General features: G+C 42.5%; 1 protein-coding gene across 1 annotated transcript in view; it reads right to left on the bottom strand.

Moving 5' to 3' along the window:
* The window catches only part of LOC112264615 (forkhead box protein O6-like), a 57,811-nt gene extending 40,035 nt beyond the window's left edge, over window positions 1-17,776 (bottom strand). Inside the window, exon 1 of the mRNA XM_024441345.2 lies at window positions 16,489-17,776. Within this exon, the coding sequence (XP_024297113.2) occupies window positions 16,489-17,007 (519 nt within the window). The 5' untranslated portion in view covers window positions 17,008-17,776. The remainder of the gene's footprint in view (window positions 1-16,488) is intronic.
* Window positions 17,777-18,373: the final 597 nt, after the last annotated feature.

Below are 18,373 nucleotides of genomic sequence, written 5' to 3'. Positions count from 1 at the left end.
AACCCAAATCAGCCATACAGTTGTCCATGATGCAGGTTTGACTGGCCTACAATTCCCACCAACCCAAATCAGCCATACAGTTGTCCATGATGCAGGTTTGACTGGCCTACAATTCCCACCAACCCAAATCATCCATACAGTTGTCCATGATGCAGGTTTGACTGGCCTACAATTCCCACCAACCCAAATCAGCCATACAAGATACTGGAACAACTGAAGAGTTTGATTCAAAAACACTATATATCCCATTTCAGAAATGTTGTTAAATTAGCTTTTATTGTTTTAATAAATTATGAACGAGATTGGTGTGTTTTTTCACTATCTAATCCTGGCATTGGGTTGTCCTGTTTGGCTCAGTTGGTAGAGGATGACGCTTGTGGGTTCAATTCCACGGTGGACCAGTATGCAGAAAGTATGAAAATTTATGGACTACTGTAAGTCACTCTGGATAAGAGTGAATGATGACTAAATTACTCAAATGTAAAGATGTTCAATGACACACGTATTTGTTTCATATCTATCACTTGGTTTCATTTCAGAGAGACAAATAATCATATTTTTTACGAAATGCTCCGCCTCAGTCTCAGAGAAATAAGTAGTACTGATTGGTTGTGTATTGGACACGATGGGAGACAGAGAGCTGGTTTCAAGCGCAGGGCGCAGCAGGTGTTTATTGTAAAGGACCACAGGAGGAGGCAGGTAGCTGGGTCCAGGGGCAGGCAGAAGGTCATACACAGGGGGTCCAAAAGGCAACAGTACAGCGGGAAACGGCTAGTAACGTAGTCCGGGAGATCAGGCAATAGGTTGATAACAGGAAATCCGCTAAAGTACAGGCAGGGTATAGGCAAAAGGCGTCGTTAGTGAGGCAGCCAAAACTATCATACACAGGACGATTAATTACGGTGAAACCCAGCGCTTCGAATAGAAGTGTGTCACAAAACAAACAATACCTCACAATGATGGGGTGCAAAGAACTGAACTAAATAGTGTGTGATAATGACATACAGGTGTGTGAACAGGTGATCAGAATTCGGGTGACTGGGATCTGGAGAGTGAGCTGCGTTCAGGGGATCTACGTGTTTGAGAGTGTGAGCTGGAAAGTGGGCTGGAAAGCGAGCTGCGTTCAGGGGGTCTATGTGTTTGAGAGTGGGAGTTGGAAGCAGACGTTACAGGTTTTATACAGTCAAATGTAACAAATAGCTACATACTTAAATATGCACTATGCAGAAATCGCTCCACCATTTCCAGGTTGCAAAAATTAAAGTAGTTCACCTAATTTCAGTTTATGTGACAAAACAAGCAAGTATAGTGTAGAGAATCAATGTACCATCTAAACCAATGTTCCATCAGCTGTTTGAAGCTGGTGAACAAAACCGAAAATAAAAGATGCAAAAACAAAACTTAAGAACTGGAAGTATAGATGGCGCACATAAAACTGATCTATCACATCTTAGATATGCTTCAATAAGAATTACAGATCTATAACACATATTTCTATGTGAATTTGGTTGGGTCGCCCCTAAAAGTTACATATTGCAGCTTTAATAAAGAACTGCAAAAATTATACATTTGTGACAAATTAAATACAGTAGGTAATATGAGATCTGTATGTAAAACATTTACAATTGACATTTTAATAATTTAGCAGATGCTCTTATCCAGAGCAACTTATAGTTAGTTAGTGCATTCATCTTAAGATAGCTAGGTGAGTCAACCACATATCACAGTCAAATATACAGTATACTAACATTCAATGCCAGCTAAACAATGGATATATAGTGTTTCGCAACAACAACAACAAAAATCACACACATCTCAAATCTAATAATTAGAAATCTGAGAACAGTAATATTATACACACACATGAAGGTACACATAAGCAATCATTTCTGATGAAAAAAAAAATGTGACTCGTTTCAGGAAACTAGGCGTATGTCTCAGGTCACTACTTTACAGGAGAGCCATTTGAATGTAAACTTTTTTAAATCAAAATGCGTTTTTGGGCAGAAATGCCTTTTGGATCATGTGAACTTTTATGTGCCTTAAAAACATAAATAAAATGGTTAAATTACGAGCCTAGTTGGTTTAGCTACAGAAAAAGTCAGCAACCTTCCCGCTCGCCATGATTGGCTGAGATAATGAGTGGGCTGGACATGCCGAGAAATGAGTTCGGATTGGTCTGCCATATAGCACACTTCTGTTTATTTGAGCACATCAGTATGTGTAGGTAATCCTGTCTAATGCAGCTTTTTAAATGTATCGCGTTGTAGAAATGCATAAGTGTTGCTCTCCACTTTCTGGAGGACTGAGTTTTGAAATCAGTGGAATTAGAGTATGATAGCTAAGGAGATGGCGAAAACACCATGGCATCTGTGACAGGGAGAAGGGTCCACCAATGATGTATACGGGTTAAATAGTCTAGCTAGCTACATTTTCAAATGTTACACGTTTCTAGTTTTGACAGAATGTAATTTTCATTTCAAGTTATAGTGTACGGTTAGCTAGCTAGTTAATGTTAGCTGGCTGGCTGGCTGGCTGGCTGGCTGGCTAGCTAGCTAACATTACGTGTATAATCTTATTATTACAGTTTTTTCCAACTGCTTACACAAGTCTTCAAAACTGTCTCCTTTTTTTCAAAACTCTACACACAATTCCCAAAACTGCACAAACAAAATGCAAAATGGCTCATATCTCCTTCCAAATGTAACACTGCATTCAAAATGCCATAAACACATGTCGGAATGAAGCATTTGCATCAAATGGCAAACACTGCTTTCATAATAGTACATTTTTGGATATACCATGTAAACACTGTTGTTCTAAATCTAAAGATCTTTGGTCTTTCATAGGCTTATATCTACATTTCAATACAATGTTCTACAGTGAAAGTAATCTGCTGAGAGGGGTAACAAGTACACTGTAAACACCAATGCAATGTAGAAACAGAACATATTTATTAGGCCAAACATTACTGTTGTATACAGTAGCATACAACAAAACCATAAACATATGTAAACCAAAAGTATATTCTTTAGAATTTGTAGGGGGGCAGTCACCAGTGCTAAGCTACGCTTCATCTCTTCTCCGGCCTGGGTCTGGCCACAATACTTCGTCCACATCACAAGATACGTTTTCTCTTGCCAAACATCGAGGGAAGTGTCTCCTAGCATGGCGTATCCAACCTTGGACAGAGGCAACCTCTATGTCCCCACATGCGTCCTCCATTGCCTGGAGAAGCGGATGCGGGCATAGGGTTGGCGATCATACACTTTCCAGCGCCAGGCTGAGAAGAATTCCTCTATGGGATTTAGAAAAGGTGAATATGGGGGTCGGTACAAAACTACAAATTGTGGATGGGTGGCAAACTGTGGATGGGTAGCAAACCAGAACAGCCCGGTGAAAACTAACATTGTCCCATAAAACCACAAATCTAGCAGGCTCCTGATCTGGATCAGGGACAAGCATTGTGTAAATTGCATCCAGAAAAGTGAGCATATGGCCAGTGTTGTACAGACCCAGTGTGGCATTGTGATGGAGGACCACCTGGTGAATAAGTGTAGCATTTTGATTGGTTGTGTTTGGAAAAGGAAAGCAAGTCACTTCCTGTTAGATTTTTGTGTTTTAGGTAGAGAATTGTGTGTAGTGTTTTTAAAAAAGTGTTTCATGCAATTGAAAACTGAGTCAAAGGCTGAGAAATAGCTTATGGTTTTGGATATTTGGTGTGTAGTTTAGCACTTTGAGTGAGAGGTTTCAAAAATCGTGTGACATGAAAAGATTTTATGTGTAAGCAGTTGAAAAAAACTGTAATATCTCAGAGGCATTTGCTTTGCTAGTTATAACCTAATGTTAGCTACCTAACAATGAACCTGGTTGATTAGCTACCTGCAGATTCATGCAGTGTAGTAACTTCATGAGTTGGGATTATGGTTCATTGTTTACCTAGATACATGTCTTAACAAAAGACTCCACTATAAACAAAATACTCCACTATAAACTCTTCAACTGTAGTTCTATAAGACACTGGAAAAACTTTCCCCTGAGAGAGAACACCACGTCGAGGCAGGCTGTGTGTGTGCTGTATGGACCCAGCACATTTTATCACACACAGTCACAAATTCCAAGATCGGCCCACCCTGCCTGTGTGTGTGTGTGTGTGTGTGTGTGTGTGTGTGTGTGTGTGTGTGTGTGTGTGTGTGTGTGTGTGTGTGTGTGTGTGTGTGTGTCTGGACTCGATTTTCACAGTGGAATTTCCGTTCTATGGTTCCATGGCTTGCTCAACATCCTCTTTATGGCACCCAGCATCTTATTCTATCTGGTTCGAGTGTGACCACTGAGATCGTTGAGTGCACCAACATGCTCTGTACAGATGATTCACTGTAAAGCAGTGGTTCTGAGCTGGAGTATTTTTTCAATTAAAAAAACTCCAGTCTGAGGTGAAACCACTAAACTAATCATTTAATCTCTGAACTACACAGAACAAAAATGTAAACCCAACATGTGAAGAGTTGGTCCAATGTTTTATGAGCTGAAATAAAAGATCCCAGAAATGTTTCATATGCACAAAAAGCTTATTTCTCTCACATTTCTCCATTGTCGAGATAATTCATCCACCTGACAGGTGTGGCATATCAAGAAGCTGATTAAACAGCATGGTCCATTACACAGGTGCATCTTATGCTGGGGAAAATAAAAGGCCACTCTAAAATGAGCAGTTTTGTCACACAACACAATACCACAGATGTCTCAGGTTTTGAAGGAGCTTGCAATTGGCATGCTGACTGCAGGAATGTCCACCAGAGCTGTTGGCAGATAATTTAATGTTAATTTCTCTACCATAAGCTGCCTCCAACGTCGTTTTAGAGAATTTGGCAGTAAGTCCCACTGGCCTCACAACTGCAGACCACATGTAACCACGCCAGCCAACATCCTGCTTCTTCACCTGCTGGATCGTCTGAGACCAGACACCCAGACATCTGATAAAACGGAGGAATATTTCTGTCTGTAATAATGGCCCACTCATGGCTACGCCCCTGCCAGGTCACATGATTCGGGCCTAATGAATTTATTTAAATTGACTGATTTCCTTATATGAACTGTAATTCAGTAAAACTGTTGAACTTGTTGCATGTTGCTTTTATATTTTTCTTCAGTATTTTTTTTCTCAATAAGACTATTGGTTGATTTTGTGGTCTCAACTAGTCAGTTTCTTATCATTGTTCATCACAAATATGGGCAAAATTGAATTATTGACAATGAAAAGGTTTGGAATGATGTTCCCTTGATTAAACCCCTTACTGTTCTTCTTCCTCTATCCAACTCCAATGTCCTGAAGCTTTTATAGTAGATCAACTCTTAATCAACTGAGGGGACAAAGGGATCATCTGGATCAAATCCTGTACTGTCTACAACTAGTGGCAATCCACACACACACAGACAAGCATGCACTTACACACACACACACACACACTCACACACCACCCCCCTTTCTTTCCGTTGTTCCAACACTTTGTCTCTTCCCTTCTCTTTTTTTCCCTTCTCATAAATAAATACTCCAGTCTGAAGTGAAACAACTAAACAACTAAAACCAGGTAGAAAGGGATTAAATCCTTTCAGAAAAAAATATAAAGCTACTAGCAGTGCTATTTAGTGAATTTGGTTAAGGATCATATCTGTTCATTGACTACAGCTCTGCCGTCAACACCATAGTACCCTCCAAGCTCATCACTAAGCTTGGGGTCCTGGGTCTGAACCCCGTCCTGTGCAACTGGGTCCTGGACTTCCTGACGGGCCGCCCCCAGGTGGTGAAGGTAGGCAAAAACACCTTCACTATGCTGATCCTCAACACAGGGGCCCCACAAGGGTGCGTGCTCAGCCCCCTCCTGTACTCCCTGTTTACCCATGACTGCGTGGCCATACACGCCTCCAACTCAGTCATCAAGTTTACAGACTAAACAACAGTGGTAGACCTGATTACCAACAACGACGAGACAGCCTACAGGGAGGCCCTGGCAGAGTGGTTCCAGGAAAATAGCCTCTCCCTCAACGTCAACAAAATGAAGGAGCTGATCGTGGACTTCAGGTGACAGCAGAGGGAGAACACCTCCATCCACATGGATGGGGCCACAGTGGAGAAGGTGAAAAGCTTCAAGGTTCTCTGCGTACACATCACTCACAATCTGAAATGGTACACCCATGCAAACTGGAGGCTGAGGAGGCTGAGGTTGAATTTGGCTTGGTCCCAAAGTCCCTCACAAACTTTTACAGACATGCCATTGACAGCATCCTATCAGGCTGCTTCACTGCCCGGTAAGGCAACTGCACCGTCCACAACCGCAGGGCTCTCCAGAGGGTGGTGCGGTCAGCCCAACGCATCACTGCCTGCCCTTCAAGACATCTACACCACCCGGTGTCACAGGATGGCCAAGAAGATCATCAAGGACCTCAGTCACCCGAGCTACAGCCTGTTCACATCACTATCATCCAGAAGGCGAGGTCAGTACAGGTGCATCAAATCTGGGTCAGAGAGACTGAAAAACAGCTTCTATCTCAAGGCCATCAGACTTAAAGTTAAATAGCCATCACTAGCCGGCCTCCACCCAGTACCCTGCCCTGAACTTACTCACTGTCACTAGCCGGCCTCCACCCAGTACGCTGCCCTGAACCGAGTCACGGTCACTAGCCGGCCTCCCCCCAGTACCCTGCCCTGAATTTAGTCACAGTCACTAGCCGGCTACCACCAGGTTAATCAATCCTGCACCTTAGAGGGTGCTGCCCTGTCTACATACACATGGAACCATGGTCACTTTAATCATGTTTACATACTGTTTTACCCATTTCATACTGTATGTATATACTGTATTCTAGTCAATGCCATCCTATTCAACTACGGTGGCTTGCGAAAGTATTCACCCTCCTTGGTATTTTTCCTATTTTGTAGCCTTACAACCTGGAATTAAAATTGATTATTTTATGCTTTATATCTTTTGATTTACACAACATGCCTACCACTTTAAAAATGCAAATATTTTTTCTATTTTTCTATTTTCACAATATTTTTACTGTGAAACAAACAAGAGTAAGTGTAAGTTTAAGTATTCAACCCCCCCCTAATGTCAATACTTTGTAGAGCCACCTTTTGCAGCAATTACAGCTGCAAGTATCTTGAAGTATGTCTCTGTAAGCTTGGCAAATCTAGCCACTGAGATTTTTGCCCATTCTTCAAGGCAAAACTGCCTTGAAGTTCTGCTGGTGTACAGCAATCTTTAAGTCAAACCACAGATTCTTAATTGGATTGAGGTCTGGGCTTAGACTAAGCCATTCCAAGATATTTAAATGTTTCCCCTTAAACCACTTGAGTGTTGCTTTAGCAGTATGCTTAGGATCATTGTTCTGCTGGAAGGTGAACCTCCGTCCCAGTCTCAAATCTCTGGAAGACTGAAACAGGTTTCTCTCAAGAATATCCCTGTATTTAGCGCCATCCATCATTCCTTCAATTCTGACCAGTTTTCCAGTCCCTGCCGATGAAAAACATGGGGATGGTGTTCTCAGGGTGATGAGAGGTGTTGGATTTCTGCCAGAGATAGCATTTTCCTTGATGGCCAAAAAGCTCAATTTTATTCTCATCTGACCAGAGCACCTTCTTCCATATTTTGGGGGAGTCTCCATATGCCTTTTGGTGAACACCAAACGTGTTGGCTTATTTTTTTCTTTAAGAAATTGCTTTTTTCTGACCACTCTTCTGTGAAGCCCAACTCTTCTGTAAAACCCAGCTTAAAGTGGTCCTATGGACAGATACTCCAATCTCAGCTGTGGAGCTTTTGCAGCTCCTTCAGGGTTATCTTTGGTCTCTTTGTTGCCTCTCTGATTAATGCCCTCCTTGCCTGGTCCATGAGTTTTGGTGGATGGCCCTTTCTTAGCAGGTTTGTTGTGGTGTCATATTCTTTCCATTTTTTAATAATGGATTTAATGGTGCTCAGTGGGATGTTCAAAGTTTAGGATATATTTTTATAACCCAACCCTGATCTGTACTTCTCCACAACTTTGTTCCTGACCTGTTTGGAGAGATCCTTGGTCTTCATGGTGCCGCTTGCTTGGTGGTTCCCCTTGCTCAGTGGTGTTGCAGACTCGGGGGCCTTTCAGAACAGGTGTATATATACTGAGATCATGTGATAGATCATGTGACACTTAGATTGCACACAGGTAGACTTTATTTAACTAATTATGTGACTTCTAAGGTAATTGGTTTCACCATATCTTATTTAGGTCATTCATAGCAAAGGGGATGAATACATATGCACACACCACTTTTCAGTTTTTAATTTTTTTGAATTCTTTTGAAACAAGTAATTTTTTTCATTTCACTTCACCAATTTGGACTATTTTGTGTATGTCCATTACATGAAAGTATTCGGCCCCCTTGAACTTTGCGACCTTTTGCCACATTTCAGGCTTCAAAGATAAAGATATAAAACTGTATTTTTTTGTGAAGAATCAACAACAAGTGGGACACAATCATGAAGTGGAACGACATTTATTGGATATTTCAAACTTTTTTAACAAATCAAAAACTGAAAAATTGGGCGTGCAAAATTATTCAGCCCCTTTACTTTCAGTGCAGCAAACTCTCTCCAGAAGTTCAGTGAGGATCTCTGAATGATCCAATGTTGACCTAAATGACTAATGATGATAAATGCAATCCATCTGTGTGTAATCAAGTCTCCGTATAAATGCACCTGCACTGTGATAGTCTCAGAGGTCTGTTAAAAGCGCAGAGAGCATCATGAAGAACAAGGAACACACCAGGCAGGTCCGAGATACTGTTGTGAAGAAGTTTAAAGCCGGATTTGGATACAAAAAGATTTCCCAAGCTTTAAACATCCCAAGGAGCACTGTGCAAGCGATAATATTGAAATGGAAGGAGTATCAGACCACTGCAAATCTACCAAGACCTGGCCGTCCCTCTAAACTTTCAGCTCATACAAGGAGAAGACTGATCAGAGATGCAGCCAAGAGGCCCATGATCACTCTGGATGAACTGCAGAGATCTACAGCTGAGGTGGGAGACTCTGTCCATAGGACAACAATCAGTCGCATATTGCACAAATCTGGCCTTTATGGAAGAGTGGCAAGAAGAAAGCCATTTCTTAAAGATATCCATAAAAAGTGTCGTTTAAAGTTTGCCACAAGCCACCTGGGAGACACACCAAACATGTGGAAGAAGGTGCTCTGGTCAGATGAAACCAAAATTGAACTTTTTGGCAACAATGCAAAACGTTATGTTTGGCGTAAAAGCAACACAGCTCATCACCCTGAACACACCATCCCCACTGTCAAACATGGTGGTGGCAGCATCATGGTTTGGGCCTGCTTTTCTTCAGCAGGGACAGGGAAGATGGTTAATATTGATGGGAAGATGGATGGAGCCAAATACAAGACCATTCTGGAAGAAAACCTGATGGAGTCTGCAAAAGACCTGAGACTGGGACGGAGATTTGTCTTCCAACAAGACAATGATCCAAAACATAAAGCAAAATCTACAATGAAATGGTTCAAAAATAAACATATCCAGGTGTTAGAATGGCCAAGTCAAAGTCCAGACCTGAATCCAATCGAGAATCTGTGGAAAGAACTGAAAACTGCTGTTCACAAATGCTCTCCATCCAACCTCACTGAGCTCGAGCTGTTTTACAAGGAGGAATGGGAAACAATTTCAGTCTCTCGATGTGCAAAACTAATAGAGACATACCCCAAGCGACTTACAGCTGTAATCGCAGCAAAAGGTGGCGCTACAAAGTATTAACTTAAGGGGGCTGAATAATTTTGCACGCCCAATTTTTCAGTTTTTGATTTGTTAAAAAAGTTTGAAATATCCAATAAATGTTGTTCCACTTCATGATTGTGTCCCACTTGTTGTTGATTCTTCACCAAAAAATACAGTTTTATATCTTTATGTTTGAAGCCTGAAATGTGGCAAAAGGTCGCAAAGTTCAAGGGGGCCGAATACTTTCGCAAGGCACTGTATGTGTATATAACCAATAACATCTGTTAAATATGTGTATGTAACCAATAACATCTGTTAAATATGTGTATGTAACCAATAACATCTGTTAAATATGTGTATGTAACCAATAACATCTGTTAAATATGTGTATATAACCAATAACATATGCTAAATATGTGTATATAACCAATAACATCTGTTAAATATGTGTATGTAACCAATAACATCTGTTAAATATGTGTATGTAACCAATAACATCTGTTAAATATGTGTATATAACCAATAACATATGCTAAATATGTGTATATAACCAATAACATCTGTTAAATATGTGTATGTAACCAATAACATCTGTTAAATATGTGTATGTAACCAATAACATCTGTTAAATATGTGTATGTAACCAATAACATCTGTTAAATATGTGTATGTAACCAATAACATCTGTTAAATATGTGTATGAAACCAATAACATCTGTTAAATATGTGTCTACCTTCCAACACTTGTCTTCCCTCCTCTTTTTCTTCTCCATCCATTTCCCTCCATTCAAAATACTTATGAGGTGATGCTTTACTATAGGATGGATCTCTAGAGTCCCGTTCTCAGACAAGAACCCCCCACTCCTCCATCCCTCCATTCATCCCTCTGTCCCCCGTGGTGGACTCGGTGCCAAGCCCGCCAACTCGAGAGCTCTCTCTCCTTCTGCTGTGTCTGTGATAATAACAATAACATGGAAGTGATGCAGAGAGCTTTCTGTTGAACCCACGCCAACCAGCCTGGCTGGCACAGCACAGGGAACCTCTCTAAGGCATCATTCACACTACAGGGCCTGCTCAACCCATTAGATCCACACTACAGGGCCTGCTCAACCCGTTAGATCCACACTACAGGGCCTTCTCAACCCATTAGATCCACACTACAGGGCCAAAGCAAACTGTACTGTGTGGCTCTGATATTTTCTTTTCACATAGTCTTTTTTTCAACATGGTTCCAGCAGCTATGGTGTCTGTATAACCAGGCCAGTACAGCTCGGTTAGGCCCTATTGTGTGAATCAGGCTTAAGCCTCTACTGTAGGTTTCACCATCTCCCAAGCTGGCTACCCACTGGGCACAGACGACAATTCATTGAAATGACGTGGAAACAATGTTGATTCAACCAGTGTGTGCCCAGTGGGTAACCACCAATACTCTGCCTCTCTTTTCAAAGCAAAAAATGTATATGTATTTTGCATTATGAAAATACATATCCATATTATTAAGTTGTGTTATGGGGGTGTGAGAGTTATATAAGCTATAAAAAATATTTGATCAGATATTTTAAAATGTATGTCATGTTTAAATATGATATATAAGGCCATGTTACTTTTCCATATGGGTTCTTCTCCATTCTGCTCTGCTAGGGGCTGGTTTAAGGTTGATTTAAGATGAAATTGTCAACCCCGTTACGGTCAAACTTGTTACATTATTTGGTACTTAATAGGCACGTACTATAGTCTTTTATTTTATTTAACCTCTCGACTTCTTTTTGCTAAAGTTGATCATATGCTCTTTATGACATAAAGTACAAATTTGGTGAAATCAAATTTTTGGGGGACCAAGTTACACTTCTCAAAAGGCACCGAAATAGCGGGACGACCCATTTCACAACAGTTATTACAGACTGTTTTTAATAACCAGCAGCTACCACTGTATCTGATTTGATCATCCCCCCATCCATCTACGTTTCTTCTCTTATTCATCTCATCAACAATTTAGTGATGTGAATGATAATGTTTAATGTACAGTGTGTGTGTGTGTGTGTGTGTGTGTGTGTGTGTGTGTGTGTGTGTGTGTGTGTGTGTGTGTGTGTGTGTGTGTGTGTTTGTGTGTGTTTTCACATCTGAGTGTGTGTTTGTTTCTGTGCTAGTGTGTGTTTTTATGTGCTTAAAATCGTATTAAACCCATTGCCAACTGTTACAGCCCATCATGTGCATGCCTGTTTTTAACACTGTTATTAAGATTGAATCAAGTTGTTTTTGCCCTCCCAGCCAATCAGATCACTGCCAAACCAGCCAATCAAAACCCTTGTCACACACAAAGCCCTGCGGAGGAATCTGAGCTGGCATACAGCTATGCATCCCTGGGCAGCACACACACACACACACACACACACACACACACACACACACACACACACACACAAACACAAACAGACTCACAGGGCCTGGAGAATTAAGCCTATTTTAAATCCTATTTAAAACCTAACCCTAACAATTGGAGTACTCCTATCCACTGAACTTACTTACACCTAAATTAAATGGTGATTTCATTTATATGAATTATTTCTCTTAATACCGCTGTCTTTCTCAGAATGTTATGATTGTCGTATATTGAATGAGAGAGATGCCAGGTAAGGCGGGATGAGAAAACGTGCGTGTCTGTGTGTGTGTGTGTAACGGCGCTGGAGGGGATGGCTGCCGTTTTATGGTCTCTTAACCAACCATGCTATTTTGTTTGTTTTTTTGCATTGTTTGTAACTTATTTTGTACATCAAATCAAATGTTGCTGCTACCGTCTTTTATGACTGAAAAGAGCTTCTGGACATTAGAACAGCGATTACTCACCTTGAACTGGACTAATCATTTTTCTTTGATGAGTCGAACGAGAGGGATTTACTCCAGACATCGACGAGGCCATCATCCCCGTCATTCGCAGGAGAAAAGAGTTATCGCATGAAGGAGATCAGGGTACCTTGTAAGGATCCGGAGATGAGTGGCAAATCTGCCTTTGCCATCGGTACTATTGGCCAACGTACAATCGCAGGATAATAAAGTGGATAAACTACAAGCACGTGTATCCTACCAACAGGACATTAAAAACTGTAATATCTTATGTTTCACCGAGTCGTTGCTGAATGATGACATGATTAACAGACAGCTGCCAGGTTACACACTGTATCGGCAGGATAGAACAGCAGCCTCTGGTAAGACAAGGGGTGGCGGTCTATGTATATTTGAAAAACAACAGCTGGTGCACGATATCTTATGAAGTCTTGAGGTTTTGCTAGCCTGAGGTAGAGAATCTCATGATAAGCTGTAGACCACACTATCGACCAAGAGAGTTTTCATCTATATTCTTCGTAGCTGTCTATTTACCACCACAAACTGCTGGTGGCACAAAGAACGCAGAAGAGCTGTTTAAGGCCATAACCAAACAGGAAAAAGCTCATCCAGAGGCGGCGCTCCTAGTGGCCAGGGACTTTAATGCAGGGAACTTAAATCCATTTTACCTCATTTCTAACAGCATGTTAAATGTGCAAGCAGAGTGAACTCTAGACCACCTTTACTCCACACACACGCATACAAAGTTCTCCCTCGCCCTTCATTTGGCAAATCTGACCATAATTCTATCCTACTGATTCCTGCTTACAAGCAATAACTAAAGCAGGAAGCACAAGTAACTTGATCAATAAAAAAGTGGTCAGATGAAGCAGATGCTAAACTACAGGACTGTTTGCTAGCACAAACTGGAATTTGTTCCGGGATTCTTCAGATGGCATTGAGGAGGACACCACATCATTCACTGGCTTCATCAATAAGTGCATTGATGATGTCGTCCCCACAGTGACTGTATGTACATACCCCAACCAGAAACCATGGATTACAGGCAACATCCGCACTGAGCTAAAGGGTAGAGCTGCCGCTTTCAAGGAGCGGGACTCTAACCCGGAATCTTATAAGAAATCCCACTTTGCCGTCCGATGAACCATCAAACAGGCAAAGCGTCAATACAGGACTATGATTGAATCGTACTACACCGGCTCCGACGCTCTTTGGATGTGGCAGGGCTTGCAAACTATTACAGACTACAAAGTCAAACACAGCCGAGAGCTGCCCAGTGACACAAACCTGCTAGACGAGCTAAATTACTTCTATGATTGCTTCGAGGCAAGTAACACTGAAACATGCATGAGAGCATCAGATGTTCCGGACGACTGTGTGATCAGGCTCCCCGTAGCCGATGTGAGTAAGACCTTTAAACAGGTCAACATTCACAAGGCCGCAGGGCCAGATGGATTAGCAGGACGTGTACTCCGAGCATTCGCTGACCAACTGGCAAATGTCTTCACTGACATTTTCAACCTCTCACTGTTTGAGTCTGTAATACCAACATGTTTCAAGCAGACCACCATAGTCCCTGTGCCCAAGAACACTAAGAACTCAATGTCTGTAGCCATGAAGTGCTTTAAAAGGCCGGTCATGGCTCACATCAACACCATCATCCCAGAAACCCTAGACCCACTCCAATTTGGATACCGCTCCAACAGATGATGCAATATCTATTGCACTCAACACTGCCCTTTCCCATCTGGACAAAAGCAACACCTATGTGAGAATGCTATTCATTGACTACAGCTCAGTGTTCGACTCCATAGTGTCCTCAAAGCTCATCACTAAACTAATGACCCTGGAACTAAACACCTCCCTCTGCAACTGGATTCTGGACTTCTTGTTGGGCCACCCCCCCCCCCCAGGTGGTAAGGGTAGGTAACAGGACAACAACCTCTCCCTCAACGTGATCAAGAAAAAGGTGATGATTGTGGACTATGGGAAAAGGTGGAACGAGCACGCCCCCATTCTCATCGACATGGCTGTAGTGGAGCAGGTTGAGAGTTTCAAGGTCCTTGGTGTCCACATCACCAAGAAACTAACATGGTCCAGTCACAAAAAGACAGTCGTGAAGAGAGCACAACAAAACCTATTGCTCCTCAGGAGACTGAAAAGATTTGGCATGGGTCCTAAGATCCTCAAAAGGTCTACAGCTGCACCATCAAGAGCATCCTGACTGGTTGCATCACTGCCTGGTATGACTACTGCTCAGACTCCGACCGCAAGGCACTACAAAGGGTAGTGGGTACAGCCCAGTACATCACTAGGGCCAAGTTTCCTTCCATCCAGGACCTCTATACCAGGGGGTGTCAGAAGAAGGCCCTAAAAATTGTCAAAGACTCCAGACACCCTAGTCATAGACTGTTCTCTCTGTTACCGCACGGTAAGCGGTACCGGAGCGTCAAGTCTAGGTCCAAGTGGCTTCTAAACAGCTTCTACCCCAAAGCCATAAGACTCCTGAATATCTAATCAAATGGCTACCCAGACTATTTGCATTGCCCCCCCTCCACCTCTTTTACGCTGCTGCTACTCTCTGTATATTATATTATCTAATCACTTTAATAACTCTACCTACATGTACATATGACCTCAATTACCTCAACCAACCAGTGCCCCCAAGCATTGATTCTGTACCGGTACCCCCTGTATATAGCCTCGCTATTGTTATTTTACTGTTGCTCTTTAATTATTTGTTAGGGTTAGAATTAGGCTTTGGGTTCGTTTTAGGGTTAGGTTTTCAGGTTAATGTTAGGGTTAAGGTTGAGGTGGCAGGTAGCCTAGTGGTTAAAGCGCTAGGCCAGTAACCCAAAGGTTGTTGGGTCAAATCCCTGAGCTGACAAGCTAAAAATCTGTTGTTCTGCCCCTGAACAAGGCAGTTAACCCACAATTCCCTGGTAGGCTGTCATTGTAAATAAGAATTTGTTCTTAATTGTCTTGCCTAGTTAAATGAATAAAACGGTTAGGGATTATGTAAAATAGGATTTTGAAAGGGACTGAATACAGTAGATTACACAAACTCTCGTCTAGATTTTAATTTAAAGGATCAACTCTATTTTCCTATTTTGTGGAGTATTATCAAATTGCATAGCCCTTGCGTAATTTTACCACGCGCGCAATGAACAGAAGTGGACGGGTATAGCTCTTGTTCGTTGAGGGTTAACAAAGACTAGCCAAGCGGAGTGGCTCGTGCGTGAACACAAGGAACAGAATTGACCCGGACACACTCCTGACTTTCTGTGCCCAGCGTGACTCGTTATTCCTCTCCTCTACATATGGTTTGGGAGCCAGAGATGAAACAACGTTGAGTTCGAACGGAACATGGCGTCACGCAGTCACTTCTACAGTCAGATAATCTCTTTATAATAAAATCATGACGTGGACACGTCACAGTGAAGTGCGCAAACAGTATTTTCCACCATAGCACAAACAAAGCGTTTATGTTGGTACTGATTTGCTCTGCTTTGCTATGCATAGCCTATAGACTGTAACATAGGATGAACCCAGTAACCCCTCTCCGCCTCCCTCAGTCCCATCTCACCGCCCCTTTCTACAAACTGACTGACTGGAGAGTAGCGGTGGTGAATGTGGGGAAATGCGAAAACCATACATCGTTAACCAGGAACAAGTCATTTGCTTTAACCATCAGATTAGAGCTGTCCATTTTTATGGCTGAAGACTGAACAACCATGTGTGGTTAAGATGCACAACCCAAATTAAGTGATCAAGGTCTAAAATGTATTTTATGGAAAGACTGACATATAGGCTACCCCCTATCAACACACACCATCATCATATAGAGGCTAATTATTAGGAATTTCAAGTAGGCTATGTTACTGTACCTTCCATCCAGCTGAACTATTGCTGTCGCCTTTATCCTTGAAATAAGGGACAAAGCGCACCATCCAATCGTAAACCTGCGACAGAGTGAGTCTCTTCTCAGGGGCACTCTCAATGGCACGCGTGATGAGGTCCGCGTACGACTGGTTTCCCCACGCGTTCCTCCGGGATGACTTGGCTTTGCGCAACTGGCCGGCCACGTCGAGGGCAGCCCCAGACATGCATGTAGGAGCGCCGGCTGCGATGGGGACCGGGGCGCCGGCTGGATGTTTGAGCTCCGCGGGTGCGCCACCTCTTCCCTCCGCTGCTCCACCGCGGCATGCCGGTACGTTGTACTGAAGCTGCTCCAGTTTGACAGATGCCAGGGGCAGACCTCGATTTGCTTCATCCACTCCCGGAGGGAAATCCTCCGGACACGTCCGCAGCGGCCAAGTGCATGACCGCGGCCGGCTCTCCGGCTCGTATTCAGGATTGATTCCAACCTGATGCGCGTCCATGCCGTTATTCTCCATCATTAGCATCTATCCTCTTGGATTAACGCCGAAAAGGCAAGGTCACAAAGAAACAAAAAATCCACTATTATCCTCCAACTGCCTTTGGAATTGTTCAAATAGCCCAAATGTGTCTACTTGCCTACAAGCAACTGCTACTGACTGATAGAAAAATATGATAAACCAATATCAAAAAGCCAGGAGAGGCGTGGAGTAGGATCATTCTGGAAGAGCATGTATTCTCTATGCAGTATCAGAACAGACCATGAACAACATGCATCCGGCCGCCGGGTGCGCGCAGCACGATAAATAAACCAGGTCCAGGTGATGGTTAAAAATGCATTCTCAAACCCATGTCCAGATTCAGAGTCAGGAACACGGATTTGGTCAATTGTGATTAGCCTAATGTCCCTTTAAAAACCATTCGGCCGCAGCAACAGTTGATTCCCTTGACCAACCGTTGGGCTGGCAGGGCTGGACGATATATTCGATAAAACCCCAGAATTAAAGCCAAATTAAATAGACTTTCTTTCACGAAGTCTGCTCACGCTCACTGTTTCTTTCGTCTGGAATCTCCTCTCCTCTCCGTCTCCTCTGCAGATTGGTGACCGGCTTTCACTCACACGCAAGCGCTCACCCGAAAACAACACACACACTCATAGCCGATAGTAACACACGGACTAACTGTGCGAGCCGCGCGCAATTACTCCGCTTAAAAATAAGCTTGCTCTATGAATCATTTACAACCCGCAGAATTCCAGACGAAAAAAGTATCGGCTCGTGGAGCATGCTCTGTTTGTCTTCCTTCTCTCACGCGACGAAGACGCCCCGCCATAAATGCATTACATGCAATTAACCTCCCTTATTTCGTTAGATTTGTTGATTATTACCCAACCCTATTCCTTCCACATTGGTACACCAGTGTGTATCCGTCAGTGAAGCTTGATTATCAAGCGACTAAACTGTAGCGTTGAATAAATGAGTGCTGCTTACACATAATTATATGAGACTTGGATCAACTCACTCCCTCTATAAAAGGTTTAGCGAAAGGGAATAACCATTTTATTATGTATACAACATCGTTTCACACTGATATCCCATATAGAGAATATTTATTCACAGTTCATAAAATACCTTGAGAAATGGGATTGCATTGTTTCATTGATGTTTATTGCTTTGGGAATAAACAAGAATGCTTAAATAAAAGAGCAGTTGACGTGGTGTGCTTTAGCCATCCGATTTGTGATGCTTTTCCATGTGCTGCATGTGATCGTCAGTCAGTGGTCAGATGTCTACCTGTTGATGAGATAGACTGGGATAAGCATGACATATTCACCTCAAGAGTGCTGCATTTATAAACCTCTTAATCAAATCAAACCAAACGGTATTAGTCACA

Source organism: Oncorhynchus tshawytscha, linkage group LG13, assembly GCF_018296145.1.
Source record: "Oncorhynchus tshawytscha isolate Ot180627B linkage group LG13, Otsh_v2.0, whole genome shotgun sequence".
NCBI lineage: Eukaryota > Metazoa > Chordata > Actinopteri > Salmoniformes > Salmonidae > Oncorhynchus > Oncorhynchus tshawytscha.
Note: the sequence above shows the minus strand (reverse complement) of the source record. Positions and strands in the feature narration are given on the sequence as shown.